This window comes from Lutra lutra, chromosome 10 (genome assembly GCF_902655055.1).
Source record: "Lutra lutra chromosome 10, mLutLut1.2, whole genome shotgun sequence".
In the NCBI taxonomy this organism is placed as follows: domain Eukaryota; kingdom Metazoa; phylum Chordata; class Mammalia; order Carnivora; family Mustelidae; genus Lutra; species Lutra lutra.
Genome location: NC_062287.1, coordinates 57,464,094 through 57,481,817, shown reverse-complemented (window position 1 = coordinate 57,481,817; position 17,724 = coordinate 57,464,094). Strand labels below are relative to the sequence as shown.

General features: G+C 56.0%; 1 protein-coding gene across 5 annotated transcripts in view; it reads right to left on the bottom strand.

Annotated features, from left to right (window-relative positions):
• The window catches only part of PDE2A (phosphodiesterase 2A), a 91,340-nt gene that overhangs the window by 16,105 nt on the left and 57,511 nt on the right, over positions 1-17,724 (bottom strand). For all 5 annotated transcript variants that reach the window (XM_047690861.1, XM_047690859.1, XM_047690860.1 and 2 more), the window contains 4 exons: positions 15,287-15,376; positions 11,370-11,458; positions 4,129-4,238; positions 3,240-3,295 (listed from right to left, as the gene is read on the bottom strand). In XM_047690861.1, the coding sequence (XP_047546817.1) occupies positions 3,240-3,295; positions 4,129-4,238; positions 11,370-11,458; positions 15,287-15,376 (345 nt within the window). The remainder of the gene's footprint in view (positions 1-3,239; positions 3,296-4,128; positions 4,239-11,369; positions 11,459-15,286; positions 15,377-17,724) is intronic.

The following is a 17,724-nucleotide window of genomic DNA, read 5'->3' as shown; positions in this document are numbered from 1 at the left end:
CACCCATAGCATACACACCATCCATATGGGCACATTCAGACCCGTACACAGGACACCTGGGTTCACATAGCCAAGAGCCATGCACACACTCCTGCTCCCCCATAGGCAAACATACAATCACCAGCACTCACGCATGCCTTTTTGCTCACCCACAGGAACACACAATTGCAGCCTACTCTTGCTAAAAAGGGAGTGTGTCTGGGGCACCGTGGGAACACTCAGTTGTGGGCACTGGGGCTGCAGAGAGGGTTGAGAGCCCAGCACAGCCCTCAAACCCCTCACCCTCACCAAGTTCAGTGTGGCTAGTCGCATGAACACGTCGTCCTCATGTAAGGAGCCGGTGTGGCTGCCAGAGCGGGAAGGAAGCCTGGGCACAAATCATGCATCCGATGCCAGAGACCAAGGGCCACCCTCTCCTGGGACTTCTCATCCCAGAACTAAAGAACAGAGCTAAGGACTCTTTGCACACGAAGAATCTGCCATTCAGGCACCTTGAGCTGCAGACGCCCAGCACTCAGCCACACAGCCCTGCACCTGGCCGGCACAGTCCTCAGACAGCCCTCCACCCACAGTATCTCCATCAGGCACCAATATTCCTTGCAGGGCTCCCTGTTTCCTTGCCAGCATTTGCCATCATTTGCAATTCTATCCCTGTTTGGCTCACTTGTTTGATGTCTGTCTCCCGATACCTCCAGGCTGTATGACCTGAGAAGCCAGGGGTCAGTCACTGCTCCGTTGGCAACACGAAGCACACCATCCCTGGCAATGCCCGAGAAATGGGTCTCCAACTGATAGATGGGCGGGAGGATGGATGGACAGATGGAAGGATGGATAAATGGACACCAAGAGCAGAGAGTCTGAGAAAGGAGTGGGGCTTGTTGAGGACAGAGCTGATGAATCAGCCCTCCCCAAATCTCTGCCCTGTGGCATCCCCTTTACCCTTCGGCCCTTTGCCGTCAGGATCTGGTTGTAGCTAGGAGGTCGGGGGCAGCCTGGGCCGCCTCTAGAAGCATGTGAGATCCAGGGGGACACAGGACCCAGCAGATGTGTATGCACTGGGGAGAGGGGTGTCCTGGGGAATTGCACTTCTACCTGAGGCACAGGCTTGGAGGAGAGGCAGACTGAATAATTTAAGTACTTTTCAAGAGCTCTTAAAGAAAAAAAAAAAAAAAAAGAGCTTCCCGGGGCCTTTGAGGAGGTGGGAAGCTAGTTGTCGGGAACCTCTCCTGGCAACCAGAGCCCCAGGTGACATCTTGCTCAGCACCGTGCACCCCAAGTCTCAGCCTCACCAGGATCACTCTTCTCCCAACCATCCTTCTCCCCACCCTGCCTTGGCTCATGCTGTTTACTCCTAGAATATCCTTTCCCCTCTTCTCTGCCTGTCAACCTCCTACCTAGGCCCCAAAGCCCCACTCAAATGCTGCCTCCACTATGAGGCACCCCTCGGTGCTCCAGCCTCTGCCACCAGAGCACCTGCCAGCAGCATTTATTTCATTTGGCCAGTGGTCACCTGAGGCTGTGCCTGCCTTCCCCCAGATGGAGCTTCTAGAAGGCGCAAATGGGTCTCACTCCGCTCTCTGCCCCAGCACGCAGCCTGGATGCCCAGAGCAGGGTTTTCTAGGGTGTACTGAATGTGAGTAAGGCTGGCCGCCTCCCCTTCCGCAGCCCACAACACACATATACACACAGGCCTTTCTTCCCGCAGGTGAAGGCAGAAACCTGGACTCCGGGTCCAACCTGAGCCAAGCTGAGCTGCGGTCATGGCAGCCATTCTCCTGCCAGCAAGATGAACAAACTCCGAACGTCCTCCTCTTGCTGGAATGGCTTCCCTTCTGACCCAGCCCTCACTAGACGGCCACAGGAAATCCTTCTCGGGAACCTGGCACCTCCAGACTCTTCTCCCTCAACAGAGGTGGGCCACTGAGTTACCCCCTCCCACCGCCCACCTCTGCACATTGCCCCCAGCCCTGGGCCTCTTCCAAGCCACCCGCTCTGGCACAGATTGGGACCAAAAGAGGGAGGGAAGCCGCGCTGAGAAAGAACTCTGTGCCAACAGCAGATCCGTCCCCTGCGGGAACAGAAGCTGGGGGTGGGGGAGCAGCTTGCGGGAGAAACCGAGGGGCCCACGGCTCCCTCAGGCAGATGGGGTGCCGAGGAGACCAAGCCAAGCACTCCTTCCTTCCTCTCCTCTTCCCCCTCTCCCCGCGGCCGGCCCCCACTCCCACTGCCCTCCCCCGCCAGCAGCTCCGGAAAGGTCAGGCGCCTCAGAAACCTTTAATTCCGTTTTAATGAGCTCGGGAGGAGTCCCACGGGCGCACGAGGACCCCCGCTTCATCTGTCCGCGCCCCCAGGTCTGAGCCTTATTGAGGTTGTGGCTGCCTCGGTGAAGCAGACCCCCCAATAATGGCCATTGGGGGGCGCCAACCCTCGGTTCCTAGGACAGGATGATTTGATTTAAGGGAGAAGAGCCTGAAAGAGTGGCTGAACCAGCCCCACTAGGCTCAGCCAAGCTCGGCTGGTGGAGCAGAAAGCTGGTGAGCTCCGCCAGGGGGCAGCAGAGCGCTGGGGGAGCCTGGGCCCGGGTTCCCTGCCTGACTGCCCACGATCCCACTACCCCCGGCTGCCCCCGCACACACCCCCGCCCCGCCAAGCAGCGCATACCCCCTTTGCCGTTGAAGCCCCTTCCCCTCCATCACCCCCTCTAGGAAGCCCACCCATCGTCGCCAGCATCAGCAGTGGGGCTGGATGCTTTCCCAGGCAGACCTTCCCAGTGGGACCCCCTCTGCTCCTGAGCTCCCGCCACGGGAATCTGGCCGGCCTTCCCAAACTGGCTCTTTTTGTCGGCAACATGTCCATCCCCCCTTCCTCAGTGTCTGTCAGGCCTTCTGTGGACAGAGCCCCCTGCCCCTAACCCAGCAGGGAGGATGCCAAAGGTCAGGGTTGCACAGATAGCTCCAATCAGGCTGAGAAGTACAAGAGAGGCTTGTACATATCTCTGAATGTTGCTGACAGGGCCGATGATTTCGTCCTGCCCATTCAAGGTAAGGTGAAGAGCTGGGGTGTGGGAAAAACCCAGACTCCTCCCAGATCCCCATTTCCCCCACTCCAGTCCAGCTTGCTGCTCTTCACACACACACACACACACACACACACACACACACACACACACCCAGAAAGGCTCCATCCCCTGTTTGTCCCTTGTTCCTCTCTCCCCCAATCCCACCCCACACTGTTCTTACCAAGATGACGGCTGCCACAGCCCCAGCCTCCTTGTCCACGAGCGGCATGACCAGCACTGAGGGGGAGAGGGCAATGAGGTGGTCCTGCGGGGCCAATGAGGCTCAGAGATACAGAGCCAAGCCCCAGGGAGGGAGACAAAGACACAGACAGAGAGGCTGGCACAGAGACACAGAGACACCCAGAGAGACAGGGGGTCCTGAGGCGGCAACAGAACAACCACAGCAATGTCCCCTGCATGGAAGGAAGCCCCCTCACTTCAAAACTCTTCTGTGAGCCCCACCCCCCAGCAACCCTGAGAGGGCAGGAAGCAGGTAAGGCTGAGCACCCCTATTTTACAGATTGGGAAACTGAGGTCCAGAAAGGGGAAGTGACTTGCCCAAGATCACACAGCAAGTCAGGTCTCCTGACTCCCAGTCTTGTGCACTTTCCACATCGAGACAGAGGACAGAGACCTAGAGAGACTGAGACACGAGGCAGAGAGACATGGCGGACAGGGGGCGTGGAGAGGAAGAGAAAGAGAAACAGAGATAGTGACAGAGAGAGCATGACAACAATGCAGCCCATCTAGCAATAGACACAAGCACAAGATCACTGCGGCCACTGGCCACTGAGCCCTAGTATGTGGCAGGCCCTTAACATGCGTTATCTCATTTGCTCCTCCTCAAAACACCCCCTCAAGGCAGGTTCTCTCATCCCCATTTTACATATCAGGAAATTGAGGCTCAGAGAGGTTAGTAGCACAACAGAGAGAGAATTAGATGGAGGAACTGCTAGGAGACACAGAGCAAGAGAAAGGAGACAGAGATGAAGACAGGGCTAGAAGACAGACGTGATCTGGGGAGCAGGGCCACAGTCCCTCCCTGCCCCTGCCCAGGTCCCAGCCCTTACCCTGGGTGTCAGGAGCCAGTGGAGCCATCAGCCTGGCCAACGGCTTCCCGGGCAGGTCTGTGGGGCCCAGTCCGCTGCAGCCCAGCCGCTTCCGGGAGACCACAGCCTCTCTGAAAAGGATACCCTCCCAGCTCTCAGTCCCCGGATCAAAAAGGAGCAGATCCCGACCTGAGGGCACACAGTCGGCTCGACCCTGCACATCTGCAAGGATCTAGACAATCTGACCTGCTGTAGGGTGGATGCAAGGAAGACACAAATAAAAGAGATGGAACACTGACCTGCCATGTAGAGGGGCAGGCAGCCACAGTCTGGCCTCTGGTGCCCCTTGCTGGAACCCTGGGGCCCAGCGCAGGTCCCCCAGAGCAAGTCAAGCAAGGGCTCAGAAATCCTGCTGTGGCTACTACTTGACCTTGGGCAAGTGATCTACCTCTCTGAGCCTTCCAGGGAGAAAGAGTATGGAGGAAAGTAGAATCCTAACCATCTCTACCCTCAGAAAGCCCTTCTATACACCTGAAACTAGTGTAACACTGTGTGTCAATGATACTGCAATTAAAAGAAAAAAGAAAAAGAAAACATTCTAGAGCAACTTGTGGTGCTAAGCCCAGGAGGACTCCAGGGACAGCTGTCATGACTAAATTTTATCCTACATTCCCCATGTGCCATGCACAGTCCAGGCAACGCGTCTGGTTTAACTTGGAATTCCCAGAAATCCCATGAATTCAATATTATCATCATTTCCATTTTCAGGTGGAGGTTGAGAACATATCCAAGGTCCCGGGGCTAATAAGTGGTAGAGTCGGGATATGAACCCAGGCACTTGGCACCAGAGCCCATACTCCTAACTAATGTGCTCGAACCTTCCTAAAGACCTGAGGTGGGTGAGCTTCCAACGGGATTGGCATGAATGGGCGTAGCTGTGATGGAGGGGTGGGGAGGGGAGGTCGTTTAGGAAGAATGAGCTTCTATCTGCCCTCGCCACACATACTACCCTTCCCCTGGCCTCTAGCTCTTCCTGCTTAATTAAGTGCCTGATTTTTTACCAACTGTCCCTCCACGATGATTAAATGTCCTGGGTTCCTCATCCCTCATGCTGCCTCCACTTAATTGTGTTTGTAGGAACTGCCTGACCTGAAGAGAAGAGAAGCCTGGGGGGCTGGGACACCAGTGTGGGCATCCAGGGTCACTAAGGGGAGCCAAGCAAAGGCCAGATGAGGATAAGAGAGGCGGGGTGGCCTCCAAGTCTCCCCATCAGGTCGAGGCCTCTAGAGAAATCAAAGGCAAAGAGGTTGCACCTCTTGGTAAAGGTCATGCAGCATTCTGAGCTGGATCCATTCACTCCTGGCCTCTTGATTCAGGATCTACAAGAACCAGTGGTGTCTCCTACCTACTAGCCCTCATACCCTGGAAAATGAGGCTCCTGGAGAGCTAGTCTCCGGCTCTGCTCTGTCCAGCTGGGAATAGGGAATGGGAATCTAGGGCGGCAGGAGGGCAATGTAGCCACGTTTCCTGATGACTCAATTGCTGAAGACTGGGGCTTCCTGGAGGCAGGGGCTTGCCTCCATGACCCTCAGCCAAACCCCCTCTTACTGAGCTCACCCAGCCACTTGGCCTCCTGCAGTCTGGTTATTGGGCAACCACAAGATGGCGCTGGTCCTTATGTTGCTGGTCTGTAAACCAAGGGGCTACATCCCCCTGACCCCTCACTCCCCCTTTCCCAACCTCCCAACCCCCTGCCCAGACAGACCAGAAGCTGCCTTTGCCTGGTGCCCCACTCCCCCACCCCGGGAGCCTGACAAAAGAGTCTATCCTCCGCCTTTCTTCTGCACAAAACTCCCTCTTCTGTGCTCATGGCCTCCTGACTCCAGGTCCCACTCTCATGAGCTCCAGACCCCTGATACCCAACAGCCTCCTGGAAGCCTGTCCTGGATGTCCCTGATGTCATCAAAGGCACCCAGTCCCAATCTGAACTTGTTCTCTCCACCACATAAAGAGGCACAACCACCCACCGGGTCCCTTGTAAGCTTGTCCACAAACTGTCCCAGCTACCTCCCTCTTCCTCACCTCCCCCATCCAGTGAGTGAATCACCTTCCATGCATCTCACAACTGTCCTACATGGCGTTAGTGTCAGAGAAGGCTTCCTGGAGGAGGCGATGCTGGGTTGGGTCCTAAAGAACATGCAGAGGTTTTCAAGGCAGACAGGAAGGGAGGTGCCAGCAGAGGGACCCGCATGTGTCGAGGCTCAGAGGAGGGAAATAACGTTTGTCTGCTCGATGGCCCAACTGCAAGGAGTTTAGTGTGGCTGGACAGCAGGGAGCAAGGCTGGACAGGGTCCCGAGGAGCTGGGCATGATCCTGAGGGCAGTGGGAGCCCCAGGATGGACTTGAGTAGGGGAAGGTGAAGGTCATGTTTGCTTTCAGCCTGATCAGTTTAACTATTGGGTAAAACTCTCACTGGACAGGGAGAATCTGAGAGACTGGAAATGTCCTGGCAGTGAGGGCATCTAGTCTCAGTGGTCCAGAGGAGGACCAGTGAAAGAGGACAGCAGAAGAGAGGCGGGGCTGGGGCAGATCAACCTTGACTGAGCCCAGATCTCTCACGGAGCACTGGGGCCTCTGAGGAGCCTAAACCCAGAGGAGTCCCCTCACCTTGGCACATTGCTCTGCAATCTGTCCTCCCCAGCCTGGCCACATCCCACAGTACCAGGCAGGTCTATGCTGGGCCATGCTCACCCCAGCCCACACCCATGCAAACCCTTCCTGGAACTGCTGTCCCCCTAGAGGTTTTAAAGATACCCATGGACTAGAAGGCAAAGGGAAATGCCCAGGCTGAGTCTCCTCAAACCAGATGGGGGGTGAGGGCTTTGTCTATATTCACACCCCAGTGGTTCCTCCCTCACCTTAGGGCCCCCTCCCCCACCCTGCCTCCTCTCCCCTGCTGACTCCTCTGTCCTCCTACCCAGCTGCCAGGCTGATGGTGAGGGGTGAGGGGACTCCACGCCCGGGGGCCAGCTGTCCAGGTTGAAGGCTAATGACTCAGGTCTGGTGCCTGGGTGGTCATGGCTGCCCCAGTTACGATAAAGACAGATGGGCACAGAGTGGGGAGAGGAACGGGCGTGGACTTTATGACAGTTCCATCCCTTTAACAATTATTTGTTTAGTGGCAAGAGTAGAGAAAAAAGCTCTCTGTTGGGAGGGTCAATGGCCTGGAAAGAGCTGAGTGCCCAGGCCCCCTCCCACTCCTCTGAGCCCCGTCTTTGGTGAGGCCCCATCCCCTTTACTGAGCACCCCACCCCACCTCCCACCTCCCAGGGCCTCAACCTCACTCTGAATTTTCATCTCTCTTGGAGATAAATTATGATTCAATCCAGGACTTGGATCCTCTCTTCTCCCTCTCCCAGAATGTGAGACTCCAGAGACAGGGACAGACTATTCCATGTGTCCCTTGACACAAATCAGAGGAACACAGATTCTGCAGTGAAAGAGGACCAGGTCAGCTCTGAGGAAGAAATTTCTCAAGACTGGGCCCTGGGACCCCCAAATGGTAGCAGAGGGAGACAAGCAGCTGGGCTCTTGTGGGCGGGGGTGTCCCCGAGGCAGCTGAAAAGCCCCAGACTTTGCTGCAACCAGCAGCGGGTAATGAGAGGCTTGAAGATGGCAGGAGACACAATAAGAGGAGGAAGGCGGCAGGGCTGGGGACTGAAATAGGCTGGGAGATTGAAGGGGCACCAACATGAAGGCAACGAAGAGTTCCCGGAAGGCCCTTCTGCAGGCATTCTTCCAGGAGGCCCTCCCTTACAGCCCCTAGAATTCAGAGCTGGACCAGCCCTCGAACACTGCAGTCTTCCATCTTGCTGTCCCCCAGGAGCCGCCAGAGGCCCAGAGCAATTACTGGCCTAGGGTGGTGGTGGTGGGGTCTCAGCCACACCCTCCGGGATCCCAGGTCTCCTGGATGCACAGCCCACGGTTCTTCTTGTGGAAAGACCTATCCCTGAGGGAGGCCACCACGGCCGGAACACCTTTTTTGGAAACTGGAGCTTCCTCAGGGATGGGGGCAATATGGAGCAGGCCTCCTAGAGCGCCTCCTGCTGGCCAGGAGAAATCAGGGAAGTGTGGCTGGTTGAGATGGAGCCGCCCCGGGAAGGACTTCGCTCAGGAGAGGAGGGACTGAGGCAGCATGAGGGGGTAGGGAACCCAAACCACATTGTGGGGATGAAACTGGGGACCTGTGAGCCCACGGTGGAGGACAGTGGCATAAGGAGTCTCCCCATTCCCCCTGGACTATCTCCCCTGTTGTCCTCACACCACACTGAGCCTGTCCTCTTTCTCCCCGGGACTTATCTGTCTTTTTTTTTTTTAAAGATTTTATTTATTCATTTGACAGAGAGAGATCACAAGTAGGCAGAGAGGCAGGCAGAGAGAGAGGAAGAAGCAGGCTTCTGAGCAGAGAGCCCGATGCGGGGCTCGATCCCAGGACCCTGAGATCATGACCTGAGCCCAAGGCAGCGGCTTAACCCGCTGAGCCACCCAGGTGCCCCCTTATCTGTCTTTATGACCCACCTCTATTCACATCTGCTGCTGTTTCCCAGCCCTGCCAGCCCTCCAGGGTTTCCTGGAGTGGTGCCCCCTCCACTGGGCACAGCCAGAGCCTCGGGCCCCACCTTTGGATGAAGCAGCTGTCCAGTCTCCCACTGGGGCCAGAATCACAGGGGTCACCACTGGAAGGACCCTGTACCCAGCCTCACCCATTTTATAGAAAAAAAGACTGAAGTTGGAAGGGAAGTAAACATTTTCTCAAGGTCACCCTGATGAGTAAATTGGGGCTCGGGGTGGAGGGCAATCAGCAACCACTGAGCTCAGACTTGTGCCAGGCACTGGGAGGAGCACTGGGCATCCAGGATCTCGTCTCTTCAAAAGACAGCTGCTACTGTTATCTCTTCTAGGGAGAAGAAAACAGGCTTGGAAGTGGGCACAGGGAGTTAGGGAGGGGGCCGGGCTAGACTCCAGGCCCATCTGACTCCCATTTCGGTGCTCTTCCCTCTTCCACATACCTAGCTAGGTCTTAGCCCTGGCCTTGGAGGTGGACTCAGTGCCAGATGTGGGGTTGGGGGTGTGACAAAGCACAGATTTCAGGAGAGAAGACTGATGTAAACCTTCACCCCTAATCCTTGCTGACCTGAATGAGTTTTGAACTCTGTGTCCCCTGGGATGTGGGCTGCCTCACTCCCCTGGCCCCTTGCTAGCTTCTTCCTGGGATTTCTGAGCCCAGTCTCACAGCAGGCACTCACCTCCCCATCTCCACTGAACTCTGGGCTAATTGCATTGTAATACTCACTTTTAATTGCCTTCCACTACCACTCTCCCCTCTCCACCGTGGCCCCCTTATCTTTTCCAAAAGCTTTACTGAATCTGAAGGTAGTGGGTGGTGGTTGGGGGATCCGGAGAGGTGCAGAAGATCTGAGAGCTCTCCAAGATGCCTGGACCGCAGACCCCCACCCCACCCCTCCTCATAGCAGAAAGCCTCTGGGGAGCATTCTTGGGCTCAGAAGGGAGGGCAGACCCAGCAGGATGCTCCCTTCCTGCCTTCTGGGCCCTTGGTCCTGCATCCCTCTCCCAGGAAGGCCTTCCCTGGCCACTAGAAGGAACCCTGCTGGGTGAAGCAAGATCATATATAAAGCAGAGTTCTTAGTAGTAGGGCTGCTGGCTCCGAGAAGGAAAGGGGATATTATAAGCATTCTTCTTCCATAAGATTCCGAAGACCTGCCAGTCCTCTCCTGCCATCTTACAGATGGGACAGTAGAAATCAGAGAGTGGCCTGGCATAGTCATTGAGGGAAGAAGCTGTCAGGAGATGGTGAAGAGGAGAGGGTCACCTGCCACCCATCCCCTAGAGGAACAAAATGAGAGAACAGGATGTGAGAAGGCTCTGGCTTGTTGGAGAGGCCCCAGCCTCTCCAAGGGGGAAGGGCTGGAGAGAGAGGCCAGCGTCCTGGAATCCAGGGTCCCAGGTGTCAGGAGGGGCCTCAAGACCACCAGCATCCCCAGGACCAGGATCTCCAGCAGCCCCAAACGGCAATTCTTTCCATGACCTCCGTGAAATGACGTCTTGCCATGTGTCTTGCTGGCTTCGGCTACCACTTGAAAAAGCCATATTCCTGGAGGCCTTGGCCTGTTGGAAAAGCCCTCCCCCCCAGGGAGTAGAGTGCTGCCTTCTAGTAACACCCCACTGGTGCCCACTCAGCCCTCAGCTTACGACCTCGTGCCCCCTGGGCCCACAATGGCCTTGCGGTACTGAGAAGGCAGTGACCATGTCCTCTGTGGCCTGACCTCCTCTGGACCAGCACTCCTGCCTGTCAACACTGTCTCATCTGACGAGCTCCACTTCCCCTGACTGTCCCCTGAATGGCCAGGAGCCAGGAGACTGTGTCCCAGTCCTGGCTCTATCACACACCAGGTACGTGGCCTGGGACACATCTCGTGGTGGAAGATAAGGAGGCTGAATTCAATTTAGGCTCAGGAGTATCAGGGGACCAGAGCACACCAGGCGTCCCACCCGTGTGCCTAAGGTCAGGGATTCCAACATTCCATCCTGACAAAAACAAAACCAGATGCTTAGCATTTCTAATAGAAGCCTTTTAAGGGCTTCACTTGTGTTAAACTTATTTGATCCTTGCAACAACCCTAGGAGATAAGTAACTATCATTATTGGCAGTTACAAACAAGAACCCTGAGGCCCAGAGAGGTTGAGTACCTTGCCCTAGGTTATACAGCTAGTAAAAGGGAAGTGGGATTTGAACCCAGGCACTGGGGTTCAGCGGGACACCTGTCTCTGATCTCCCTGCTTGTGGACACCTGGTTGATACCATGTGCTCCCACAGGTCCCAGCATTCTGGGATTTGGTGAGAACCTCCCAGGCAGTTCTCAGAGCCTGCTGGGGGTCTTCTAATGATAAACTCTAGCCCCGACCTTCTGAGAAGCTGTAGCAATTCCAAGGAGCTCTCTAGGTTTCTAGAAGAAAAACTACCACTGGGTACTTTCCTGTGCTGTCCACTACCGCGACACAACAGAGAAAAGACATTGCTTCTCTCCTCTATGGGGAGTCAGTGACCCAGCCAAGGAACCCCAGCTGGCAGGGAAGCTGAGGTCAAGAGCAGATGGGGAAAGTCAAACCAGACGACTTTGGCAGGTGCCCCAGGCCTGAGATCCTTGACTGTAGGAGAGTCAGCAGGGTACAGAATGGCTCACCGGACTTTCCCCTCCTGGGGCAGCTCATGACGAGGGTCTTCACACACCAGCCGGGACTCCCCATCCAGCAGGTAGGTGTAGACAGTCTCCTAGGACAGAAGGCACTCATGAGATCCTACAGACAGCCCTCCCAGCTGCCCTGTCCCAGGGCTGATGCAGATCTGGGTGACAAGGTCACCGATCCTCTGGCAGTGGGCTCAAGCATCTGTTTGGTTTCACTCCCCAGGTGAGGTCTAACTTGAAGCCAGGGTGGAAGAGCTCCTGTAAGCACCCTTTCCTCCTGGAGGGGTTCTGGGCAGGCAGTGGCCCATGACCCTGCTGGCCTTCCTTGTCTATCACCCCAAATCCAAAGTGCTGGGGAGAGAATCTAAAGGGCCAAAGGTGCAGACAAATCCCACCCACCCCCCACCCCGAGAGATTTCCCTGCTGTGACTCCAGTCTCAGCGAACCATAACAGAGTGGTCAACAGAGTGGTCCATCCAGGGCTGTATGGCAGGAGGGGCTCAGAATGCCCTGGAAGCTTCCCCCTCGACCTCAGACCTCAGAGACACAAACAATTCTACGAGAAACCACACACTGTGACTCAAGCCAGAAGGACTTCCTAGAAGAGGTGACCTTAAACTGTAACTGCTGGGAAAATTAGACGCATTTGGGGAATGGGTGAGGCATAGAAGAATGGCTTCTGGGCCTGGGCCGAGTCGTAGATACGTGGTGTAAAGAGCACAGAGTATTTATAGAACTGGCACTGGAGGTAGGGGGCACAGGAGGTGGCCTTGGGGTCAGCAGGGCCTAGAAACAGAGCTGGGGGGAGGCTGCTGTGAGCCCTGAGAGATAGGAGCAGGTGCGTCTTTTGGAATGATGGTTCCCTAGAGTGAGATCAAAGCTCTATTCGAAGCTTGTCAAGTCTTCAGCTTGTCAATGTGCCTTCCCCAAGGGCCCAGAGCCGTCTTGGCCTCAGTTCCACGCCATGTCTTGGCAGAAGCTGTTGCCCTCAGTGACCCATGGGTGAAAAGCCACATCCCCTCCAAGCAGGACTGGCTACCCGAGGGTTCCACACCCAACTCAGCACAGCCTCAGCGAGCGTCCCAAGGCCCTGCACTCTGGGTGCAGAGGGAGACACAGAGGCCAGGGCTGCCCAGCGGATGCCCTGGCCCAGCTTGGGGCCCCTGCATGCCGAGCTAAGTGTCTTGAAGGACACTGTTTTCTTGGGAGGGGAAGGTAGTGCTCTCCTCTCTGCCGATGCTATCAGAGAGGGCTTCTGGAGGAGGTGACACTGGCGCTGGGTGTTGAAGGCCACCGGCAGTAAGTGTGGCAGTAAGTGTGAAATCCAGTCGAAGCCATTGCCCTTCCGCCACTGTGAGAGTCCACAGTCTTGCCAGCCACTCTGGTTTTGGCTGCCCTCACCCTCCAAGCCCTAGGAGTTGTTCCAGTCCTACTTCCAGAGAACCTGAGCCAGTTCATCGGTGGTGTGGGCTGGGGATGATAGGGCCCGGATGAGTGTGAGGGGCAGGCACTGGCCAGGCCTGGAGGCCCCCTGTCCTCCAGGGGAAGGGTCCGGGCAGGGAGCTCAGGGATGGAGAAACCAGTGCGAGGGAGGCCTCTTCTCATCTGTATCCTGCCTCTGTCTGCTCCTCTAGTCGTTGCAGCAGCCTGGGAGGGGCCTGAGGGATCGGGCCCAAAGAGGTTAGGAGACACCCCAGCCCCAGCACCCAGGGTCACATGGAGAGCCTGGCCCTGACAGAGAGAGAGAGGTGGCTACCCTGGGGGTGGGGAGGCAGGGAGGACAGATCTTCCTTGCTTCCGGATGTCCCTCTGCCTCCCACCCCCTCACTCCCAGCCCTCTGGGTTAAAATTAGCTGAGTTTATTGGAGAGAAGGAGGGAACCATCGCAGACACATCAGCACCATCTGCATTCGGGGCTGCCTGCCACAATGGGTGCTGATGAGAGGGCCAGGTGCAGTGGCTCTCCTCCGAGGGGGAGTATGGAAACCCCTCCCCCAGTGCCCCCCTCCCCACCACTCCGTGGGGAGCAGAGACGCCTTCACGTCCCTCCCTTCTCTGGGAGCAGAGCAGGATTCCCAACTCCCCCGACTCCCTGGGGGCCCAGTCAGACCCTTTCCATCTCCCCACCCCCTCCATTCCCTGGGAGCAGAGCAGATGCTCTCCTCTCCCCTCCCTTCTTAGGGGGCAGACACTCTCATCTCCTCACCCTTCCCTAAGGGCAGAGTGGACCCTTCCCATCAACCCTCCCCCGACTCCCTGGGGGCAAACCAGACCCTCTAATTCTCTGGGGGCAGAGAAGACCTCCCATCTCCCCCCATTCCCTGTGGGTAGACCTCTCATCTACCTCTCATCTACCCCTCCCCGGGGGCAGATCACACTTCCCATGTCCCCACCCCTCTAGCGGGGGTGGGGGGGGTGGGTGGCGGGGAGAAGGGATGCCTCCAGGAGAGGGGGTGTGCTGAGACCCTTCCTGCAGTTAAACCACAGCTCCCCAAAGTCGGGGTCCCTTAGCTCATACAGGTCTCTTGGACGAGCTAAGGTAGACATGTCCCACTGTCCCAGGAACCTAATGGCCTGGACCACAGCTGACTTCTAAGCTCCCAGATCTGGGGATACAATTAATCCAGTGCGAGCATCTGTGCTGGCACAACACCAAGCACCCTGCCTGTGGAGACCTAACCAGTCACCTTCTCCTTACCCCTCCCAGGGCAGCCTCCATGGCCACAGAGGGGCCCAGGATAGCCTTGCAGATGCTGACCTGCTAGCCTCCCCACCCCTCCTTTCCACATGTTTCTCCATCCCAGGCCAGATGTTGCCTCAGTCCTATCCTTCTCTGGGAGGATTTATTTGGGGCGCCAACACACCACCCACTTCCTACCAATTTCACGCTCAATAAAACTCACTCATCAGCCCTCCTCCTGGGCTCTGAACTTCTAGAAGGTTTGAGAAGCCAGAGCTGAGGAGAGAGAATGAGGATGCTTAGGAGCCAAGCCCCATTTGTCCCTGTCATGCTGTGTGACCTTGGGTGAGTCACCCCCCGTCCCTGGGCCTCAGGAGGTTCATTAATCAAGCAGATTCAGATATGGTGGACTTGCAAGGGTGGGGGTGGAGAGTGTGGCGGGGTGAGGGGTGTCACATTTTGGTAGAGGCTGCCCTTGGCTGGGTCTAAAGTAGGGAAGAGGAGATTCCAGGCTCTGGGGACCCAGTTGAGGTGTCTCCTCCTCCAGGAAGACTTCCATGCTCCTTCGGCAGTTTCAGACCGTGCCCCCTCATGAGGAACACAGTCCCCTCGGCAAGGCACTCTGGGCCCAGACAACCAAGTGGGCCGGGTGAGCATGGGCCTAAGCAGCTGCTCTCCATCTACCCTCAGTCTACAACCATCTGTGGTGTTGGGATAGGTCAGAGAGAAGTCTAAAGGTTTCTAGAGGTCATCTTGTCTAGCCTCCTATCTCTGGGCAGGACACTTCACCTCACACAGACTCATTCAACAAAGCTGTGCCTCTCACTCTAGAAACTCCTGGACTTGGCATCAAGGAAGTTCTCCTGCACGTCTACCCCCAACTTCTTCTGCTACATATTCCAAAGCCCAGCTGACTCCACTGTGTTCTCGATATTATCCCAGGGGAATCCTTTCCATTATTCGAGACACGATCTTCCCAATTTTAAGCTCTAAGTTCCTGTCTGCCCCCCACATTTCAGAATTCCTATGCAAGTTCATTCTCTGGTACTTAGCTTCAGACCTTCTCTTTCAGGACACTCTCTCGGAACACTTACTCAAAACCTTCACTTCCCTACAAGAGGCCCTGGGTACAGGGCCCCTGCTTCTTCCTTCCTTCTCAAATTTATGTGAGGTACAGCAAGGAGCTGGGCAAAGGTTTGGGGGGTGGGGGGAAAATGTGGGCCAAGGCACCTACCACTTTGGGGAGCACAGCTGAGAGGGCCTCCTTGACAGCCCGCCGGAAGCCCGCTATGTGGATGACAGAGCCCAGGCTCAGCAAAGCATCCTGGAAGAGAGGAAAGGGCAGTGAGGGCTTTTTCCAGGCAGGCCAGGGCAGCCCCAATGGCCCAGACAGCTAGGAGCACAAACTCCCCGCTTAAACCAGAGCCCAAGGCTCTCAGACACTTGAATCCCAGGATCTTAAAATCTCAGAATTCAACAAGTCTTAAGGTCCTAGTGCATCCAGGTCCACTCTTCTTAGTAACGGGGGAAAGAGGCTCAGAGAAAGGTCAGGGGCTTAGCAAAGTACTCATAGTACACTAAAAGTTCAAGTCTAGATTCACCCCCAGGCCTCTTGTCCTTTAGCCAAGGACAATTCTAGCATAGAAAGGAAAGCATAACCTTCCATATTAAAACAAAGCAAAATAAGCAAACCAAAAACCCTCCAATCTGAATCCTGGTTTGGGAGAAGCAACAGTCCAAGCGATGAACCCACAGGTGGGAGAAACCACAGTTGGGCCAGCCCCTGGCAGGATAGAGGAGGAAGGAGAAGCCAGCCTTGACAGCCTCACAGCCTTCCATTCCCAGGAACAGTCCTGTCCTTGGAGAGCCGGAACAGAGACAAAAAAGGTCCATGCTTCTCACTCTACTAACTTGGCTGAGCCGCAGGGATCAAAAAGAAAGGTAATGGAACAGGGGATCCAGGGCCAAGGCAGGCTCATGACTCACACCATCCACTCAGCCATGCCCTCCCCCTAGCCCTTGAAGTTCTTTTCTGTGGATGGCCGGGTCTGTGTTCAAAAAGCTAAATTAGTAACCATAGGAGGAAGGAGACATGGCTTGGCCCCCATTCATATAAAAATGTTACAAGGTTGAGGGTCTTAGTGAACCACAAGCTCCGCATGAACCCATAGTGTATGTGTGGCCGGTAGTAATTAAAATGCTGGAACTGCAGGCCATATTAATAAAGATCTGTTAACCCGAATAGGGAAGATGACCATTCCCCCACTTCTGCAGGTGGATTAGATTAGCTCCAGTGCACTTCATCTCAAGAAAGGACAAGATGAGACTCATTCACAGGTGACCCATGTAGGAGGGAACCAGAAACCAAGGCCTGCATGTGGCTGAGACTGGAGGACCTGAGGGTGCTCAGCCTACTGCAGAGCAGACCCATGGGTCTCCGTCTTTGATTCCAATCTCTCAGGCTCTCCCGAGCAGCAGGACAGGACTCTATGGCCCCAGGGACAGGCTGGAGACCCACAGGTCTGAAGGAGGCTGGCCTCAGCCCAGTGGGATGAAGGATCTTTTTCTAGGCAGAGGCCACCAGGAGAGAGGGAGGAGGTGAGCTGCCTGTCCCTAAGCGTGGGCAAGAATTGACTCAGGGCTCATTTTTCAGAGGCCACTGAGAGGAGTCCTGTGCTGGGGTCCAGGCTTCAGCTACAGCATTTGGCCGCGTGTCTTCTTGGCTTCAGTCTTCCCCCTCATCCCTGTTGCCACCGAGTCCTGGGTTCCCAGGAGTGAGCAGCTGCAGTGGACTTTCTCCCCGAATGCGCACTTCCCACTGCTCTCCCCACACCCCAGCCTCCCACCAGCCCCTCCTGCTGCTCAGGGACGAAGACACATTTTGGTCACGGAAATAGATCTCTGCCCTTGGACATCAGAAGCTGCTGGTTCCGAACATCAGAATCCCCCCCCCCCCCACTGGATTAATTGTCCTTTAACCCTTAGGCATTCCCAATCACACTTCACACGTGCTCAGCACCCTACACCAGACCACACAGCCACAGACCTTTACTTCTCCACAGAAGCGCCCAGCACACCCAAGCCCACCCACCAGGCACACACAGAGGTTCACGCAGGGGCAGCCATTTCCTTCTGGCTTTGAGACACAGCAAGAGAGGGAACACAAGCAGGAGGGGTGGGAGAAAGAGAAGCAGGCCTCCCACTGAGCAGGGAGCCCAATGCAGGGCTTGATCCCAGGACCCCAGGATCACGACCTGAGCCAAAGGCAGACACTAAAAGACTGAGCCACCCAGGTGCCCCTCTGTGACTTTTCAGACTTAAGTGCAGGACGAAGGTGGGAACAGGGGGACTGTGGCCTTTTGAGGTCAATTCTGCAGACTAAAAGTGGGGAGAAAGAACTCATGTCCCAAAATTAAGTCTGCCAACCCAGGGTCCTCAGGCTGCAGCTCCCAGGTCGGGGCCTCCTCAGAAGGTGGTGCTGGTTTTGGCCTGTTCCTGCCTGGAGGCAGGGCTGGGGGGGTAGACAAGCAGACCCCTGGGGCTCTTGGCCTCTGGTGCAGTCTGATGTGTGTAGCTGTGGAAGTTGAAGAAGAGCAGCCAAGGTGATGGAGTGAGCTCTGGTGCGGGGCCGGGGCGGGGGGTGGGGAGGCTTGGGACAGCTTAGTCTCCTCA